Source organism: Gymnoscopelus microlampas (assembly GCF_963454915.1).
Source record: "Gymnoscopelus microlampas genome assembly, chromosome: 13".
NCBI lineage: Eukaryota > Metazoa > Chordata > Actinopteri > Myctophiformes > Myctophidae > Gymnoscopelus > Gymnoscopelus microlampas.
This window is the reverse complement of record NC_139950.1, coordinates 50,177,724-50,198,590: the sequence shown is the minus strand read 5'-3', so window position 1 is coordinate 50,198,590 and position 20,867 is coordinate 50,177,724. Positions and strand designations below refer to the sequence as shown.

At 41.8% G+C, this 20,867-nt stretch overlaps 1 protein-coding gene across 1 annotated transcript in view; it reads left to right on the top strand.

Moving 5' to 3' along the window:
• Positions 1-15,263, top strand: part of rrp12 (ribosomal RNA processing 12 homolog) — a 39,384-nt gene extending 24,121 nt beyond the window's left edge. The window contains exons 18-34 of the mRNA XM_084076965.1: positions 2,445-2,602; positions 2,748-2,815; positions 3,064-3,157; positions 5,781-5,939; positions 6,621-6,701; positions 7,064-7,169; positions 7,538-7,645; positions 8,030-8,187; positions 8,641-8,732; positions 9,107-9,268; positions 9,987-10,159; positions 11,101-11,208; positions 12,410-12,459; positions 12,586-12,667; positions 12,802-12,872; positions 13,975-14,057; positions 14,592-15,263. Of these exons, the coding sequence (XP_083933091.1) occupies positions 2,445-2,602; positions 2,748-2,815; positions 3,064-3,157; positions 5,781-5,939; positions 6,621-6,701; positions 7,064-7,169; positions 7,538-7,645; positions 8,030-8,187; positions 8,641-8,732; positions 9,107-9,268; positions 9,987-10,159; positions 11,101-11,208; positions 12,410-12,459; positions 12,586-12,667; positions 12,802-12,872; positions 13,975-14,057; positions 14,592-14,694 (1,856 nt within the window). The 3' untranslated portion in view covers positions 14,695-15,263. The remainder of the gene's footprint in view (positions 1-2,444; positions 2,603-2,747; positions 2,816-3,063; positions 3,158-5,780; positions 5,940-6,620; positions 6,702-7,063; positions 7,170-7,537; positions 7,646-8,029; positions 8,188-8,640; positions 8,733-9,106; positions 9,269-9,986; positions 10,160-11,100; positions 11,209-12,409; positions 12,460-12,585; positions 12,668-12,801; positions 12,873-13,974; positions 14,058-14,591) is intronic.
• The last annotated feature ends 5,604 nt before the right edge of the window (positions 15,264-20,867 follow it).

The window sequence follows — 20,867 nt, the reverse complement described above, 5'->3', positions numbered from 1 at the left end:
AGCCATGACAACAGAAGGACAAAAACGTAAAAAAAGGACAAGCAAATAGAATGAAAAAAATAAAAGGTGATCCAGTGGATGTTGATGATCGTAGAGAAGATGACACATAGTGGCCTGGACTTCCTATAGACTTAAGTCCGTTTTAGGAAGTCTGGAGCTTGGGAATCTGACTGATCAGGAACTGGCAGCCGTGAAAAAAGCAAATGAAGGAAAAAAAAACTGACTTGAACATTGATTCTCAACCTGTGGGCTGTGAGGATATTGCAAGTGGGCTCCCAAATAATATGAAATTACTACGATTCTGATAATATAAAATTAATGTAATTAAAACAAAAACATAGGAACTTTTTCTTTATGACCTTGAGAAATAACTCTGCATTGTGATAGTGACAAATAGGAACATAAAATACTGTATACTGTTCGTTCCATCCAAGCCACAACTCAATCATTAAGTGATCATTAAGTACAGTACTTGAATACATGTACTTAGTTACTTTACACCACTGTTAACTCATTCACTGCCTGAATTATTTCTGGCCGCGTATGCCCACTGCCAAGATTTTTCATTGAAAAAAGTACTCAGGATCAGAATTTTTAAGTTTTAAGTTAACAAGGAAGTGGATGGGAGTCTAGATCTTCAAAAAATAATATCTCCTTGGTCTTTGGGTCAAAAAAAAAAAAAAAGGTAAAAACTTTTTTTTATTTTTTTTTAAAGCCGTTTTAGTCGTTCTAGGCAGGCATGGCTTATGGGACAGAAGTCGTTTTAGTCATTCTAGGCAGGGAATGAGTTAATTATAAATGGGTCCTGCTCAGGTTAGAATTTGGCATCTCAAACAGGTTGTTTTGGATGCGCTGACTGTGTGTGACGTCACAATGATATTGGCGGCTAGGAGCACTCAGTCAAGCCCTGAACCCTGACCTCAAATCACCTAATGAGATTCACCTGAGAGATTTCACACAGAGAGAGCAGTTGGAGAGACGTGTGAGCGCTCTTCCGATTACCTCAATCAAATGATACAGCGTTCACAATGAAAAACAAGAGTATGATATGTCTCATGTAATCATTTATTTCCTGAACCGATTATATTACAAAAGCTTTCAGTCATTCAAAGATAGTGTTTAACATTAGATGGGACGGGGCTGGGTTTGTTGTGATCACATTATTTCCGGATCTACTCTTCTCCAGAAGTCATAGGATCACTCATAGGTTGGCGAACAGCGCCATCTAGTGTAAACACGGTTTGGCCGTATTGCACGTATTTGGCACACTCACGAAGCAGGTATTGAAGGTATCTTAAATGAAGGTGTTGTCGTCATCATCATCATCATGTGCTTCCTGTCTGCAGAGGAAGAGAAGGTATCTTAACTCACTGAGTGCCATTAACGTGTTTCACGTGTTTTTACCGCTATGGCGCTGGGTGCCATTAACGTGTTTCACGTGTTTTTGAAAAACATGTTCAGAACCCAAGATATCATCATCTGAAGATCTGCAGCTCCATCCACTCCTTGTTTAACTTAGAACTGAAAAGGGCTGTATCTCGCTTCCTAAGCACGTTTTGTTTTCTGTGAAAAAAACTCTGGCACTTTTCAGAATCAATTCTGAAATAATTCTGGCAATCCTGGCACTCAATGAGTTAAACTAGAAAAAGTGCTCCTCGGAGCACAGGTCTCCACCAGGTCAGGTAGGGTTATTGTGGCCACCTGGTGGCGCTATAATAGGCCAATGTGAAAAGGGTGCCATTTCTTCCTCGGGCTAGTGGGAATGTGCACGCATTCATGATTTGAGGCATTTTGTTGCAAAACAAATGTGTTTTGGTACATTAGACCTGCTGGTGGCGCTGTAACAGGCCAATGTGAAAATGGTGGCATTTCTTCCTCGGCCTAGTGGGAATGTGCGTGCAAGTTTTCACGGAAATCGCACACTGTGTTCATGATTTGAGACATTTTGTTCAAAACAGACCAATTCTGCAAACTTTGGAAGCCAACCTTAGCCAATCAGGATGGAATCTGAAATATCGGACAGATCCGTGTTGATCACATGACTATAGAGATACTGTGTACCGATTTGCGTGATGTTTGGATAAAATCTGTAGGAGTAAATGGGTTTTGCACAAATCGGCCTCCTGGTGACGCTATAACAGGCCTATGTGAAAAATTTGGGGCATAAATTTGGCAATCGAGGGAGTGTGTGTGTGCACAGTTTCACAGCGACCGGGCCAACGGTGCCGGAGATTAGCTGCTAACACACGGACAGGACAAGGACAGGACGGACACACGGACGGACGGACAGGGGGTAAAACATACTCTCTCGCCATGCCTTTCGGCCTGGCGGAGACAATGAAGGTGTTGTCATCATCACCATCATGTGCTTCCTGTCTGCAGAGGAAGAGAAGGTATCTTAAATGAAGGTGTTGTCATCATCATCATGTGCTTCCTGTTTGCAGAGGAAGAGAAGGCTGAGGTGGCCCGCTTCTCCAAGAACTTCCTGCCCATCCTGTTCAACGTGTACAGCCAGCAGCCTGCCGAAGGAGAGACCGCTGACTCCTCTAGGATGGCCGTCCTAGACACTGTTAGAGTCTACCTGACCATCACTGACACACAGGTCAGTTATACACACACACACACACACACACACACACACACACACACACACACACACACACACACACACACACACACACACACACACTGTCCTCTATGGCTGGGAACAGTGGTCAAATTAATACACGATCCCTTTTCCCCCTCAGATGACCTGTACCTTCCTGCAGAAAGCTACAGAGAGACTGGTCACTACAGGAAGCACCGAGTTCACACGGTAGGACAACAGCTTAACGCCTTACTTATGGTTTGTCCCAATGCCGAAAATAGCAGATTTACAAGCTCACAACACATCGCGAAGTGCCGCTTTGTGATCATGTAGATCTGCTGTTTTCTGACACCACCGTACCACAAAGTATAAATGAGGTTTTAGGATATACATCAGTCATATATCAATGATTTGGTCATTCTCTTAAAATGTTCTAACCTTGGTTCCTCTTTCCATGCGTTGCTTCTCTCTCTCAGCCTGTCAGTCATGGACCTGATCATCGCCATGGCTCCCTGTGTAGACGAGGCCAGCATGTCCAGTACCTATGAGCTGATGAAGCCCTATCTGGAGGTAAGAACATGTCTAGTACCTATGAGCTGATGAAGCCCTATCTGGAGGTAAGAACCAGCGAAATATCTGTATATAACGACGCATTCCAAGCTACAGTTTCCAAAAATGTGTAGATACGCACGCTAGAGAGTTAGTTCTACAGTGTGTTGCCTTAAAACCCGGAAGCTAGTTTGCAGTGGGTCCCCTTGTCAAATTAGCTTTTATTTTAGTCAAAGGGGCATCAGGCTACATTTGGAATTGACTGCCAGAAGAAATGATAAAATAAACGAGTGCACACGCCTTTGTCTTTTTGCCACAGTGGTTCTCAATGTGGTCCTTGAGGGGGTTCCAGGTGGTCCCCAGCTAAATGATGGAGAGTTGGTAACCCAATGGACCCTTATAGATCTTTAACTCTGGGTCCATTTGGTTACATTTTACGCTCTCAAGAGTTCAATTATTGTTAAACATGTGCATTACTTAATTAAGGAATTGTTATTTTGATCGTTTGCCTGTTATCTCTCCTATGGTACCAACATCAATACAGCATGGATGGAATTGTGGACAGAAATCTTATCCAACGATAACAAAAAAGTCTTTGGTCTGAGAGTCTAAATCTATCAAATGGTGGACAGTGGCTCAAATGTTAAATAAATAATGGACCTTGATATGAAACGTGTTAAAGCACTGGCCTGCAACACAATGTCTTGCTACAAAGTGATTAATGCAAAGCACAGAGAAACAGGTGCAGTCAGAAAACAAAGGGCTTGCATGAATACAGATGGTACAGTTGGAACTGAATCCATACTTAATTCACTGGTATGCTTCCTTCCTTACTAACAGAGTACAGAGGGTGAAAGTGAACAAAACCCTCTCCTCAGCATTAACCACTAATGTTGGTGCTCCCCAGGGTTGTGTAAGCTCAGCTGTACTGTTCACCCTTTATACTGACAGCTGTAGTACTGAGAAATGTCTGTCTGAATGTCGCACTGACAAGCCAGACCAATACATTCTAAATAGTTCCAGTGATCCTGGACTGCACCAACACAGAGTAAATAAGGTGGTGGAGTGGAGTGATAACAACGCTCTTATCATTAACACAAAAAAGACAGAAGAGATTGTTTTTGGTGCCCCACTAGAGATACACAGAGCCCCCATTACTATTCATAGTGAACAGATCAACCAGGTATGTTCGTATACATACCTAGGAGTAGTAATAGACCACCTTTTGTCATGGAAAGACCAGATTGAATCAGTGGGTAAGAAGACAAAACAAGGAGTCTATTTCCTTCGCCGTCTGAGATCTTTTGGTGCTAGTAGACAGATTCTTCTTTTGTTTTTCACTTCTGTTATTATGAGTGTCCTGCAGTACTGTAGTACCACCTGGTATGGATGTCTGTCTGTAGCTTTAAAGTCACAACTGCTGTGAACATTTGTTCAAAGATTGTTGGACAACCACTTCAGAGGCTCTATACAACTACGTATAATGACAGTATGATAAGGTTGGCAAGGAATATCACTTCAAACACTAGCCATGCTTTGTATGGAGAATATAGGTTGCTGCCTTCAGGAAGGAGATACAGTGTTCCTACATACAATAAGGTCAAACTGAAGAGGTCCTTTGTCCATCAGACAACATTGAGGCTTAATCAGGAGTTATAAGCCAGGGGTAGGCTGAGTGGTGAACATTGCTCTTGTCTCTGCATGTCTTTATGTATGTATTTTGTTGTTTTCTTGTGTCATGTCAAATGTGTGTACTGTTATATGTTGCATACATGGCTGTTTTTGGGTCGCAAGACAAATTTCAGTGCAAATTGACAATAAAGTATTATCGTATCGTATCGTTATCATGACAGAAACACCAGAACACACAGTCAATTATGACATCATCAACATGACATTAGAGATCCTCAGGGAAGCCACACCATTATTAGACCTTGTCTTGTGTTTTTGCTGTAGGGTTTTAGGTTTTTGCAGTCTGTGGTTAAAGCCTAAGAGAGTTGTGTTGTACAACATAAATGTACACCTGTTAAAATCTCTGTTGTGAAATTTGAAGCCTTGTGCTTTTTTAAATGTATAGTAATTGCCTATGTGGTTCAGAAGTCCTAACAGTAATCTCCTCTCATAAACATTTGTTTGCTACAGAGCTTATTTTTGTAATTGACCCAAAACCCCCAAATTCCATTGCATACTCATTAAGACCTGGAACGCATCTGTCATTTTTTGATTTGAGGTAAAAAGCATTATTTTACACTTTGGCTATGCAAAAATAGCAGATATACAAGCTCGTACGCTACGAGCTTGTAGATCTGCTATTTTTGAAAATGTGTGCAAATCTTTGAAAAATATAAAATATATATATATAAATATTTTTTAAATATATATTATATTTATTTTCTTTTAAAGCAACAAAATAATTAACTCAAATCTTTGCTTCTGGGGGTCCCTGGAACAAAATATTTTGAGATGGGGGTCCGTGGCCAAATACATCATTTTGACATGAAAAAGTCTTGAGCACCACTGATGTAGAAACATACATTTGTAGAATCGTCTTCAGGTGTTTGTTTAAAGGTTATCCTACATAAAGACGTTGTCCCCTTGGCACCGCATTGCGTTGCATGGCTTGACCTTTTGCCTCTGCGTCCAGACCAAGGAGCCCCGCATGCAGAAGAAGGCGTACCGCGTGCTGGAGGAGATGTGTGGAGGGGAGAGGGAGGAGTGTCGCTCGTTCGTGGTGACCAACCTGGAGAAACTCAAACGGATGCTGATGGCAAACCTGAAGAACGCCTCTTCACCGGCAAAGAGGGTAAGACCACCGCCGTGCATACAACGTTATGATGCTTTTCTATGGCTCGACTCGCCTCGTTTTAGGATCCTGTTAGGACCCCCTCTCCCCCCGCAGACTTTTCAGTCCCTGCAAAGGGATGAATGTCAACATAAACGGTGGAACAAAACCTAAATACAGCCAGAGGGGATGTGTTTTCTGCAGGAAAACACCAGCATGATTATATAGTGGCTGATGGAGGGAAAGAATGCAAAATAAATATATATATACATATTTTTTAAATTTAGGCTTACCTAGTCTGCCTTTAAAGCTAGTGCTAATTCTGTTTTTATAACATTTTAGGCAGGAAATAGGCCATGCAGTTGCTCAATATTGATTCCTTTCACCTTTACAGTGACTAATTTAAAGGGTTGGCTGTATTCTAGAGCTTCCATGCAGTATTAGGGGGTCCGTCGTGACAGTGGTCGTGAGAATGGTGTAAGTCAGCAGTTTTTTCACATAAACTTTTGGTATCGCCCCAAAATGGCCTAATGGACAACCCAAAAGACCAGTGGAGTTAAGCTGGTTCTAGTGTGAGAGAGAGCACATGATGGTTGTAGAAAGAGAATTGGATTTGAATGTAGTTTTTTTTTTGGGCATTAATACAGATAATGGTTTAAAATCCTGTACGATTGATTGTGTCTTTTCTCTTGCTTTCTGCAGCCCAGACTGAAGTGTCTGATCCACATAGTGAAACATCTGGATGAGCAACACAAGGGTTTCATCGTGGACCTGCTGCCAGAGGTACGTACACATCCTTACAGACACACACACAGTCGTCATGCTAGTTGTGTTCATGTATTTAGCCACTTTAGCTTGTAGAGTGGTTGTTTTCATGCGAAACGGTCTTACAACGAAGTATAAAATAGTGCTTGTGTGGTTATATTACTCTTTTGTTTCCTTTTCTTTTGTGACAATTCATTTAATTTGAATGTGAGCATAATAAGCTTTGGCTTCAGCCCAAACCTTTTTGGCCAAAATGATCTGAAAATAATTTGTATGTTCAACTGTTTGTTTTTCTAAACCATGACCGAAATAAATAAACTAACTAACTAACTGATGCATGTCTTCTTTGAGTGGTTGAACTGATGTGTGTTCTCCTCCAGGTGATTATCTGTACTAAGGAGGTGTCAGTTGGAGCTCGTAAGAATGCCTACACCCTGCTGGTGGAAATAGGAAAAGCATTTGTCCGCATCTGTGGTAATACCAAAGGTAACGTTTTCCATGTTCACTATTTATTTTATGTGAAACTTTATTGCTGCTGTCTGATATCACAACATCATTATAATATCCATATACTACCCAGCTGTGTGTGTGTGTGTGTGTGTGTGTGTGTGTGTGTGTGTGTGTGTGTGTGTGTGTGTGTGTGTGTGTGTGGGCCTAGGCTAGTTTGGGAAGTGTAAATGAGGAAGGGTTGTTAGAAGAAAAGCGTAATGTGATGGAGGCGGTTAGTCATTTCAGCATGATGTCTTTAGTTGTTAGTGCGTAATAGTGATGGGTCGTTCATGAAGGTCATAATGTATAAAACATGTAAGGGTATATCATGTATACAGAAGGCTAACATGTGTCTCTTGTCTCAGATGCAGTAGATCAGTATTTGGTGTTGCTGTACGCGGGGCTGACGGGCTCCGTCACCATGATCTCCTGCACCATCTTAGCACTGACCCGCCTGGTCTATGAGTATAAAGGTAAGACCACTACTGTTAGACTTTTTGATTGATTGAACACTTTATTAATCCCTCATGGGGGAAATGCAGGATGTCACAGCAGAATATGACTTGGAAAATTGCTAAAACTATAGAAAGCAGTAAATGAAAAAAAATAACACTCATCTTTTATTTACTTTAATTACAAGCTAAAATATAAACCTTGGTTGTAAAAAAAACAAAGTTGTCCTTTAAACTTGTGTTGTTTCACAGGATAGGGGAATGTTTCTGTTTTGTTTTATCATTGATGTGAATATTGATATGAAAATGAAATTGTACTGTGATGTATCTCGACGACACTGCAGATGAGGGCAACCTCAATGTCTTTGGAGAATAAATAAAGGTTTGAGTGTGTGTGTTCTCCAGACAACATCGAGGCCAGCTCCATGGAACAGCTGCTGCAGAACGTGTGTCTGCTGATGACCTCTCGTACCCGGGAGGTGGTCAAGGCCGCCCTGAGCTTCCTAAAGGTCATCCTGTTCATCATGGACTCTAAGACCCTGGCCTCACACGTCACCGTCCTGGTACGTTACGCAGCAGAGCGGAGACACGGGTTCAATCAATACAATTAACCCATTCCATCCGGGAACGCATCTGTGTCATTTTTAAGATTTCTTTGGCTATTCAAAAATAGCAGATCTACAAGCTCATAGCGCGGCACTCGTTGCCGTGCTATGAGCTTGTAGATCTGCTATTTAGATCTACTTTGTTACTTTAGATCTATTCTGCTACTTAGATCGACTTTGTTGACCAGGGTTCCTCAGGGCTCTGTGCTTGGTCCGCTCCTTTCCCCCCCCCCTCCATCTACACCAAATCTCTTCGGCGTAAATGGCCGATCTACAAGCTCTCAAAGCTGTGAGCTTGTACTAGATGGGATGTTTTAGCCCAATCTATGTGATTGTCAATGACTGTCCCGAGTGGCTCATCAGCTGACCATTGGTTTCCCTGTCCTCTCTCTCTCTCTCTCTCTCTGTCAGATGGAGGGCATTGGAAACATCAAGGAGGACGTCAGGAGACACTTCAGGATGAAACTGAAGACCATCTTCACCAAGTTGATCAGAAAGTTTGGGTGAGTGGGGCTGTCCTCAAAACTAAAGACATTTAGTAGTCAAGTAATAGTAATAGGAATTTTCGACTAACTAGTCAAAAACATTTGAAAATAATCTACAAACTCGCAACACATCACGTGACTCACGTTGTGAGCTTGTAGATCTGCTATAGTTGAAGTTTAGAATAGTGGTTAATCAGCAAATGTGTAAAATGGTGTTGGCCGCATACAATCATGCAGATACCAGCCTGTTTTGGGATAGTGAGGTTGAGAACTCAACGTTATTATTCATGACGATCGTCAGTATAATTTCACGATGGTGACGTCCCTGTGTGTGATATGTGTGTACATTGTTTGTGTGTGATATGTGTGTACATTGTTTGTGTGTCATGCAGGTTTGAGCTGGTGAAGGACATGCTGCCTGCAGAGCACCACAAGGTGCTGGTGAACATCAGAAAGGACGAGGCTCGAACCAAGAGACGCCAGCAGGCGTCCGAACAGCAGGACGACTCTGAGAGCGACCAGGACAACGACGTGCCCACAGCCAAGACCCAGAGGTTAGTTCTCTGTCCCTTTGCCTGAAGCCGTGGTCCGAGGAATAGTTTAACCTCGTTTAACGTGAGGCTGATTCTACTAAATGTCTTCTAAATCCTAACAGTTTTCTGAAAAACTATTGTTTCTATATCAGTGGTGCTCAAACATGTTCATGTCAAGGACCACCCGAAATTATATGTATTTGGCCACGGACAAAATATGTTGTTCCAGGGACCCCCAGAAACAAAGATTTGAGTTACACACTTTTAAATATATATACCATATATATTCAAAGATTTAAAAAAAAAAGGTTTTGAAGTTTTTTTTCAAAAAATAGCCAAAGACATCTAAAATGACACAGATGCGTTCCTGGTCTTAATGGGTTAACCACTTAATGTCCCATTTCATTTTTTGGCTATTCGAACAATGCTAACAATGTGACAATTGCGATATGACGCTTTGTCGATGCTTGTAGATTTGTTATTTTCGAAAAGTTAACGAATCTCTTATAGATGTCCCTGGCACAAAATGTTTTCAGATGTGGGTCCGCAGCCAAATGCATATAAGTTTGACGGGGGTCCTTGACATGGAAATGTTTGAGAACCACCGACCTAAAACACACAAGACACAGAAACCACAGAGTATGAAGTCAGAGCATAATGGTTCGCCACATGGCGTGCATATGGTACATTTTCTGTCACCTCCCTAACTCTGGTCTCCTTCGTCCTCTCTCTTCGTCAGTATCGAGGACATTCTGGCAGAGTCAGACAGTGACATGTCAGATGTTGAAGGGAAGGCGAAAAAGGGCAAGAAGAAAGCAGGCAAACAGCCGAAGGGTCAGGCCTGGCTGAAAGAAGGAGAGGCCGACGAACCACTCAACTTCCTGGACCCCAAGTCGTCCCACAGAGTTCTGGGTAATGGAGTCTCCTATACAGTAAACTTCTGTTTTCATTTAACTCGGGAGAGTAAAAATCCACCTTCGTGGTACATTTCAAATCAAGATAAATGTAAAATGCCTTTTTTTTAAATATATTCTTAAAGGCTTTTTCTGCCTTTATTGATAGGAACAGTAGACTGACAGGAAATGGGGAGAGAGATGGGGGGGGGGGGGGGTGACACGCAGCAAAGGTCGTCGGGATCGGGAGTCGAACCCATCACACCCTGTCAGGCTGGATTACCAGCCTAGGTGCTCAGACCGTTACGGCAACCTTTTAGAGCCCGTCACATTCCGGACGGTCACATTGTACATAATTAACAATATATGGAAGGAAAACATTAAACAGAATGCAATTTATGTTTCATAGTGGTGAAATATAATATGACATGTGCATGAACCATCCAATGTCAACCAATACTGACATCCACCCATCAATCAATCTTCAACTTTGAATAGTTATTCTGTTTGTCATGACACGACAACTTATCAACAAATTCCTCTCAACATCACATTTGTTTCAGATTCAACTTTTTTTGTTTACTTGGTCTGCTCTTTTTTCCCTCTACACCTATAGCTCTTTGCCAAAAATAGCCGATCTACAAGCCCACAACGCCTCGCAGCGCGAGGCGTTGTGAGCTTGTAGATCTGCTATTTTGGGCTAAAGTTCGCCTCAGAAAAGGGATGCTAGGGTTCAAGTGGTTAAGGTTAAAAAGAATCATATCACACAAAGATTTGGCGGACCCCCTGTAGTAACTCTGAGGACCCCGTAGGGGTCCCGGACCCCCTGTTGAAGACCCCTGATCTGGACTGTGTTGTTGTTGTTGTAACCGGGCATGTTGATCCGCCAAGCCTGAGCGTTGTCACTGCAATGAACATTCAGTCATGTGATGGTTAACGTGATGATTATGGTGTCCTCAGCCACCAACCCGGCGGGGAAGAAGAACGCCAAGGTTCAGCACGGCTTCAAGATGTCAGCGGACGGACGGCTGATCATCAACGAGGACGACGAGGATGACAAGAATAAAGGTGAGAAGAATAAAGGTGAGAAGAATGACGGCGCGGTGCAGCCGTCTGTCTGGTGCATTCTGACTTATTCTTGTACAATCTGCAAAAAAGCTGGTTAGTTGTTTTAATCTAGCACTTATCTTTTATTGTTTTTCCAATTAATAAAGTTGGTTCCTTCCTTTTCTTTATGTAAAGCGACTTAGAAAAGCGCTATATAAATCTGAGCTATTATTATTATGTAGAACAGTAGGGTTTAGAATTATAATAGCTAAACATCATCATTTTACACATTGTCCATTTGTGCCAATCGTTTTAATTACAATATTCATGCTGTTTCACAAATTGCAGATTGGGACTTGGCTTAAAGGAATAGTTCACCCAAAAAATTACATATTTCCCATCAATTACACACCATGAAGCCTTGAATTCATGATTTTTATTTTTTTTTGTTGCATTCCTAAGCCAATAATTTGAGGGTGTCTTTCCGGTAAGAGACTCAAAGACACCACCCCATTCGGATGCTATCAATGCATTGAATGGGAGATTTTCACGTTTTATCAGACCATTGAATGGGCGAGTAGGCGACATACTGACCTACCCGCCATTTATCAGACCATTCATTGGGTGTTATCAGGACATACTGACCTACCGACGGAGACAATTTTGGGGGTCCTTGACACGAAAATGTTTGAGCACCACTGATATTATAGCAACACAGTGTTTCAGAACACCGTTTAGAACAGTGTTTCTCAAACTTTTTCGTGCCAAGGACCCCCAAATAGACACTTATTAGCCCGCGGACCCCCATTTGAAAAGATAAGCCAGGGACCCCCATAATAGAAGATTGTTACGGCTCTAGCAGTGATTTTCAACCATTTTAATTTCAAGGACCCCCAGTTTGACATGCATTAGGCTACGGACCCCCATTAAATGGCTCTGGGACCCCAATTCATATTGTAAAATCAATGTTAATGTAACTCTGAGAGTGTATAAATGGAACCAAATGGACCCGTTAGGGTCCATTTGGTTCCATTTGTACACTCTCAGAGTTACAGACCCATAAGGGTCCATTTGGTCCCTGTCCATCATTTAGCTGGGGACCCCCTCAAGTACCCCTGGGGGTCCCCGGACCCCACTTTGAGAACCAATGGTTTAGAAGACATTAGTATCGGCCTCAGGTCTTAATGGGTTAATGTGTGACATTGACTGTTCCCTCCAACAGATGACGAGGCAGAAATGAAAGATATCCTGGGTGAGGCGGGGGTCAAGAGTGTGAGTACTTATTCATATGAATCATGTTATTATGTGGACTTGCAACTCATATTAGACGTTTCAATGGTGCTTAATACTTATTAATATTACTCCTCCTCTGCCCCCCTTCTTTTTTATTCCCCTCAGAAAAAGATCCAGAAGAGGAAGTTCAAAGATGGCGACTTCGATGACGATGACATGGATGTTGGACCTCCGCTTAAATATTCGGGTATGATGGTTCTGCCTAAAGAAACCTAACAACAACAACAACAATAATACTGTTTGACTTGTTTGTCTGCTAGTGATGGTGGGTTAGTTAGTGTTAAACCAGCCGGTCCTCACGCTGTCTTGTCCTTTACACAGCGGGGGGCAAAGGCATCCACAGACCCCTGGGAGGCTCCGGCCGAGACTCTGGAGCAGATTACAAGTCTAAGGTGACGCGCACACACAATCAATTCAATTCAATTCACACACACACACACACACACACACACACACACACACACACACACACACACACACACACACACTAGGCAATATGGGCAAAATCATACTTCTTATGGATATTGTATACAATACACTATCGTAACGATAAAAAACATTATTTCTTTCAAGCATTTAAAAAAAAGATATATAGCTCAAATAGCAGATCTACAAGCTCACAATGCGTTGTGAGGTTGAAGGCTATTTGCGCCGGTTTGTTTTTTTCGGCAAATATCTCTGCTTGTTGGCGAGTTGACACCGCAGTGCGCTGGAGGATGAACTGAGTTTAAAGCTGCAATCCCTGAGATTGATGTCCGTGTTGGAGACAACATGTCTACCAGTGAGCTCAGACGGAACTCCTACTCCCTTTAAGGCCGGGAAGGGAACGTATGTGTGTCATTTCTTTGGCTATTCAAAAATAGCAGATCTACAAGCTCGTAGCGCGGCACCGAGTGCCGCGCTACGAGCTTGTAGATCTGCTATTTTTTAGAAAAATCGTGAACATTTTTGCAAATCTTTTATATACATTTTTAACTCAAATCTTTGCTGGTCCCTGGAACAATATTTTTAGATGGGAGGGGGTCTGTGGACAAATGCATATTATTTTGGGGGTCCTTGACATGAAATAAGTTTGAAAACCATTGATAATATAGCAACAAATTCGCTTTAAAAAAGTATATATATATATTCAAACTAAAGATGTGCACACATATTCAAGATTTCTTTTTAAATAGCAGATGTACAAGCTCATAGCGCGGCACTCGGTGCCGCGCTATGAGCTTGTAGATCTGCTATTTTTATATAGCCAAAGAAATCTTAAAATGACACAGATGCGTTCCCGGTCTTAATGGGTTAGGCAGCAGGAGATATTGTACTACTTGATATTGTAATACTTCCTACCTGACACCAGGGTGTAAATGTCTCAATGGAAGAGTAGAGAGAGTTATATTGCATTTACATACTCTAACCATACAGATGTGATTAAAGTAACATTTTATTCATTAGAATAAAAGACACAGTTTTAAGTGTGTTCTCTCCTCGGGCGTCTTTCAGAAGGGGAAAGGAGACGTGAAGAAGAGCGGGCGGGTCGACCCGTACGCGTACATCCCTCTGAAGAAGGACACGCTCAACCGCAGGTACAGTGTGCTGACCAGGGTTTGATGTAGTTGCCGTCGTGCAGAAACCTTGCATCGCCATAATGTCAACTTTTTATGTTTTTTCGAAAATGTATTAATGCACTACGTCAGGGGTGATGCAACTTTGATGATGGAGAGGGCCACTATATTTCCACACGCACTCCAGAGGGCCACATTGCATATACTGTCTCTCTGTATTTTAACTTTTTTCACCATTCTGTCACACAAAAGTAGCAAAAATAGCAGATCTGCTATTTTTGCTATTTTTGAATTGGAATCCTGTTTTTTTTTTTTTGCTATTTTTGAATTGGAATCCTGTTTTTTTTTTTTTGCTATTTTTGAATTGGAATCCTGAAAAGTAACATTTTTATTTAATTTCAAATGCAAATGTGAAAATAGCAGATATACTAGCTTGTAGATCGGCTGTAGAGAGCTTATTCTTGTGTGTGTGTGTGTGTGTGTGTGTGTGTGTGTGTGTGTGTGTGTGTGTGTGTGTGTGTGTGTGTGTGTGTGCGCGTGCGCGTGCGTGCACAGGAAACGAGCCAAACTGCAGGGGCAGTTCAAGGGCATGGTGAGGGGCGCCCAGAAGGGGGCGCGCGCCGGAAAGAAAGTGCAGAAGAACAAGAGGAGATCCTGAGGAGCAGAAGAAGAAGAAGAAGAAGAAGAAGCCTCATATGGACTCTGTATTCATCGTGTGTGATGGTGCAGGTGTGCTCATGAACACTCTGCAATGTAAACGTACAGTACGCCCTGGAAGAGTGTGTGTGTGTGTGTGTGTGTGTGTGTGTGTGTGTGTGTGTGTGTGTGTGTGTGTGTGTGTGAGAGAGAGAGAGACAGACACTCTAATATTTGGCAAATATTTGCCAGTGACTGTTGAATGTCACCATATCGGCTGAAAAAATATTGACAGAATGACCGCGTGCGTAATTTGAACACGCTTGTCGAATCAGTGTCTACACTCTGTGGATGGTCCCTAACCGTCTGTTTAACATAAAAATGTATTTATGTATCTCTTGGTCAAAGTATATAGACTACTATATGAGACTGTTAGTGCTCTGTTTGAGCACTAGATGGCACTGTAGACCGCTGGATCAAATGCTTCATAGCGCCAGCAGTGGCCACTGAGTGGATTCGTGGCGATTCTCTCCTGCATGATAGTGCAGTGTTTGTAAGGAAAAAACAGGCAATAAACAATAGTTCAGCCGTCCTTGTCTTGACGTGATCTTGTGAGCGTGTAATACTAAGATGATGAAACCCTAGTCTGATTTTGTAGTTCGTTCTGGTTCAGGTTCAAAACTACAGCATGTAAAAACATGGCTACATAAAGACTGACCTTATATTGCACTGTAATGTAAGCCAGTGGTTCTCAACCTTTTTCATGTCAAGGACCCCCAAAATGAGATGAATTTGGCCACGGACCCCCATCTCAAATATTTTGCTCCAGGGACGCCAGAGGCAAATATTTGAGTTAAAAATGTTGTCTTAAAAAATATATATATATATCCCAAGGTTTGCACACGATTTTTCAAAAATAGCAGATATACAAGCTCATAGCGCGGCACTCGGTGCCGCGCTATGAGCTTGTAGATCTGCTATTTTTGAATAGCCAAAGTATAAAAGGTTAAAATTATTGTGACGCTATATTAACACATTTTGCCGGGGACCCCCTGGAACCCCCCCCCCCAAGTACCCCTGGGGGTCCCCGGACCCCACTTTGAGAACCAATGATGTAAGCAATGTAGCAGCTAATCAAATTGATAGTGCAGGGTCCCCACGGTCATGAAATTCCTGGAAATATTTTGAAATTAAAAAAAAATATATCCAGTACTGGAAAAGGTTTGGAATTTATCAAGGGTCCTGGAAAAATATTTGGCTATGCATTGTTTTTGGCTATTGATTTTTTTTAATACAAAACATTTTCATAAACATGTATAACATTACACGAAATATGTAACATAAGTCGTTTTTTTGCGGAACGGGCTGTGTAACACCCCATCCGCACTGCCAGCGATGTGACGTGACGCGAAGCGAGCGGGCGATGAAATCTCATTAAAATACATGTTTTTGAATGAGACCGTCCTGACCTACCGTGAGTGACAACGAACCGTGCAACGACGTCGTCCACCCCTCCTATTTTCGCTCGCAGGGTCACTATGCCCTAATTTTGCACGAAATGTTGAATGAAATTGTACTATTTTATATTCTATGCTTTATTTTTGCTACACTGCCTATCTTTGGGCATTGTACATAGGAGTAAGAGACACATTATTGCGCTGAATGATTGTTTTATAGGCCTGGAATTTGGGCTAAATATTCTGGAAAAGTTTTGGAAAAGTTTTGGAAATTCATTGCTAAAAATGTGTGGGGACCCTGATAGTGGGTGTGTTTAGATTTATGTTGACTACTGTCTCTGCTGTACATTGGCACACGTCATGGCTCTGGGCGCACAAACACATTATTTATTAAATTAGCTGCAGCTGCACTGCTAGTGCTTACTAATAACCTGCCATGTTTTTTTTAACCCAAACTGGCACAAGATCAGCCTAGGTTTCATTCCCCTTTAACAACTTAAAGGGCAAGACCACTTTGGTAGAGGTTTGGGTTGTGTAGTTACCTTGCCATGATGTAACTCTAAAGGTGGACAAGAAATCAAAAATAATTGTTCCGTTGTTTAGAAATTGATAATTCAAAATATGCTCCTCATTGACTTACATTATACGGTCAAACAGCTCTCAAAGTCACTCTTTTAGCATGTAAACGAACACAAACAAAGCTGATTCAGACAATATAGAACATCACCAAACCCAGTACTGTTTACAATGTAAGTCAATGAGGAGCATATTTTTAATTATACATTTCTAATCAATGGAGCAATTATTTTTTATTTCTTGCCCACCTTTGGAGTTACATCATGCCTAATAATTTTTATCCCACGATTTTGTAACCCTTTTTTTTACACCCGGTGCCAATTTGCTAAGTGATCCTGGGCACTACACCCCCCCCCCCACCAGCCTAGGGAGGCCAGGGCCGAGCTCATGCTTCCTTCAGTGCATGAGAGCCAACTGACCTTCTTGTCACCTGACAGGGGGGAGTTTCCCTGGTTGGACATAGCGCGTGGAAGGAACACGTTATTCCAACCAGTTCCCTTCCCCTCCATCAGGCGCCCCGGCTGTCATGGGGGAGGCAGTATAGTGACCAGGATTACTACATGTTTTTGTGAGGGTATTAACTACCCTAGGAGACACGGGGAGAACATGCAAACTCCACACAGAGTAGGCCCTTTTGCCAACCCCACCCTGGGTATGGGCGCTGATGACGCGGAGGAGAAGACACGCCCCCAGCGCCCACAGCGTCCCTGGCGGGAATCGAACCCAGGACCTTCTAGCTGTTTCTTGCCCACCTTTGGAGTTACATCATGTCAAGGTAACTACACAACCCAAACCTCTACCAAAGTGGTCTTGCCCTTTAAGCCCTGTATTCTTCACTGTACAATGAATAGTGAAAATATAGCCTACAAGCTCCCAGCACAACGCCCTGCAGTGAGTTCAGTCAGACAACTCTTGAATTGGATTAGAATATATATTTATTGAGCAAGCTTGAGCATAGATATAAGAAGCATAAAGAAGCATAGTTTGGCGTCAGGGCTCTGAATCCATTCACTCCCTGTAAGAATAACGTTTTTAATAAATGGCCTGAACTAGCTCCGTAAACTGCGCCTCATTTGTGAGTTTGTAGATCTGATATTTTCACATTCTCTTTCTGTTTGCGTATCGTTGCTGTAGGGCAAAAACCTCTTATCTCCATATTCTAACTTTCCTTTTTTTTTTTTTGTAAATAATGCCCTACTTGATCAATTAAATATCAGATCTACCAGCTCGAAATTGTTTCGAAAGTGTTTCGAGCTTGTCGATCTGCAATTCCTTTTTCTTTTCTTTTTTTTATCCTGAAAAGTAACAGTTTTAGACGTGAGGTTCCCACTCGACAGAGACCATATAATGACATGGTTTGGTTTTAGAATTTTTTTTTTGTTCAAAATACATCATTTGCATTGAGACACTTCAAAATCTAACTGATAAATTGGAGGTACCATAGGACTGATAAAAGAGTCATTTCCCGTTAATGATGGATTGCTACACAATGAATCACATGACCACACACTGACCACCTGACGGGACGTCCTGTGTGACTCAGTCCTCTGTCAGACAGACAGTTGAGGAGGAGAGCAGATGTTCTCCTGGCCTGTATGTGGAGCATTCCCAGGCCTGCCATCATCACGGCCGTGTAGAAACTAAGAGACCGTTGTGTGTTATGAATGCTGTGCTGGTTGCATACAAATGTTAACACCCAGCTAAATGCGCCAATTAAAGTTTGCAACTCTGGATTTACAACGCAATGCAATCTCTTAAAAGTCATGGATAGATTATTCACATCCGGACAGCAGCTGAACGGTAATTAGTCTGATTAAAAGAAGGATCTATTAAAGTTACAAACATTACATCATCAGTGTCGCATCCCATATTATTATACAACAAGCCAATAAACGTGTCATTTGGTGTCTCTGTTGCGTTGACTGTGTGTGTGTTTGGCAGAACTGCAGTATCATGACTTTGTAAAGAGTTCTTCAGATGACAGATTGTATTCAATTTATAGATCCATTTAAAACATAAATCATTACAACCGCTTGTGTTCTGTAATGTAAAGATAAAGATGCTATATAGACACTGAACAGAAATGCTGCTAAAAAGCACAAAGTGGTTCTTTGGCTTGTAATAATAGGGAAACCTCTTTGGCGCTATACAGCATGTATTTAAAATATATATTATAGCCCTTGTCAAATGATGCTTACATAGAACCATTAGATGTGCCTACATTAGCTGAAGAACCATACTGTATGTGATGAGCAACACAACCCCTGGAATGAATCAACCTAGAGCAGTGGTTCTCAACGGCACCCGGTGCTGCGCTTATTTTTTGTATAGCCAAATGAATCTAAGAATGACAGAGATGTGTTCCCGGATTGAATGGGTTAATTAAGGCACTTGATACCTGATACCAATTTTATCCATTCAGGACAGAGAATCAGTTCAGGATACAGATTAAACAAGTGAAATTGGAAGTGATAAGGATGATTCCTTTTCCTTTTAACAGGTCGTTCATGAAAGTCCTTGCAGTCTTGTTTCCAATGAGAACCTGTGAGCAATTAGGGGTTAAGAGTCTTGCTCAGGGACAAATTTCATTTCATCGACACATATGCTGGCCTGGCCTGGAATGGAACCTGGGGCAACCAGGGCCTCTGGCTCCCTAGGCGGGCTCATTCAGCTATGGCCACCCGTAAATGATGACACAAAGAAATGAGCAGACACAACATTGGAACTGGGACACTGTAGGCCTATAAATGAAGCTGATAAATGGATACTATCTCCTGATGGGCTGAGATTTTGTCACCTACCTGAAAATGTATTTTCTGTTTATTAAAGAGCTGGACAGACATGCAGACTCCGGTTACTGAACAAACACTATAGTAAGGGTTATTACTATCAAAATATGGTGCTTTAACCTTTAAAAAAAAAAAGTTTTTGTTTTAACCAAAAGATATTGGTGTCAATCTGTTTCTCTACAGCCCAATCAAGCAGCTCCAATCTGTCCTTAATGTACATTTGAGCAGTGGTGTAAAGTAACTAGTACAAGTACAATTTTGAGGTATTTTTGCATTACTGGAGTATTTCCAATTTTCAGTAGCCTACTTTTACTTCTACTCCACTACATCTTAGAGGTAAGTTTTATACTTTTACTCCATTTCAATTATTTGAAAACTTTAGATACTTTGTAGATTTACAAAACATACTCTTTTACTTTTTGGCCAAATAGCAGATCTACAAGCTCACAATGCGTCGTGATGCGACGCATTGTGAGCTTGTAGATCTGAATTTTCAAAAGATTTTTATACATTTCAAAACTTCTGAAATGGGATATTCTGCATAATGAGTACTTTCTACTTTTGGTACTTGAAGTACTTTTTTGATACCAATGCTTTTTCACTACCGAAACGAAAGTTAAAACCGAAAAAATCATTAAGTGTGGAGGCCAAAATCGTCCCCCCAAAAACCTGTTAGGAGTACGTTTCAGGCAATTTAGAGTTGATTGGTAGTACTTTGTAGTGACTTTTTTTTGGTCCCTAACATTCATCGAGCTCTGGACTTAGTACATTTTCTTTTTTCACCATTGGGTCACTACCGAAACGAAGGTTTGTCCCTACCGAAACGAAAGTTAAATCCGAAAAAATCACTAAGTGTGGAAAAAATCGTCCCCCCAAAAACCTGTTAGGAGTACACTCGGAGCATTGTGCAGTTCAGAAGTGAGTATATCCTAGGATATACTAGCGCTTTTTCTGCCCGTCATCCTCCACCCTTCACATATCATCATTTTGAAGCTTAGGCTACTTAGGCGACTAACCAAGGGGCAACTTGAAGACCTGTTGAGTGTTGTTCAAGTGTGTATTTGCACTTCGTGAAGAAAAAAAAGCTGACATGGCCAACGAGCTCAACTACATATTCTCCCACGCCCAAGTTCCCAAAAATAATCTCCTGGTCACAAGTTGGTGTACAAATTGAATGAACACTGGGGATTTGACTGTGTACGTTGTCCTCTTGCGTGTCTAGGACCAGCTGTGTGGGCGAGATCCCACCCTCGTCGATGACCATCCTGACCGAGCTCACCCAGCTCAGCAAGACGACCAACGCCATTCAGCTGAATGAAAATGGTATGTGGCTACAGCACACATACAAAGATGCCCCATGTGAAACCGTTAAG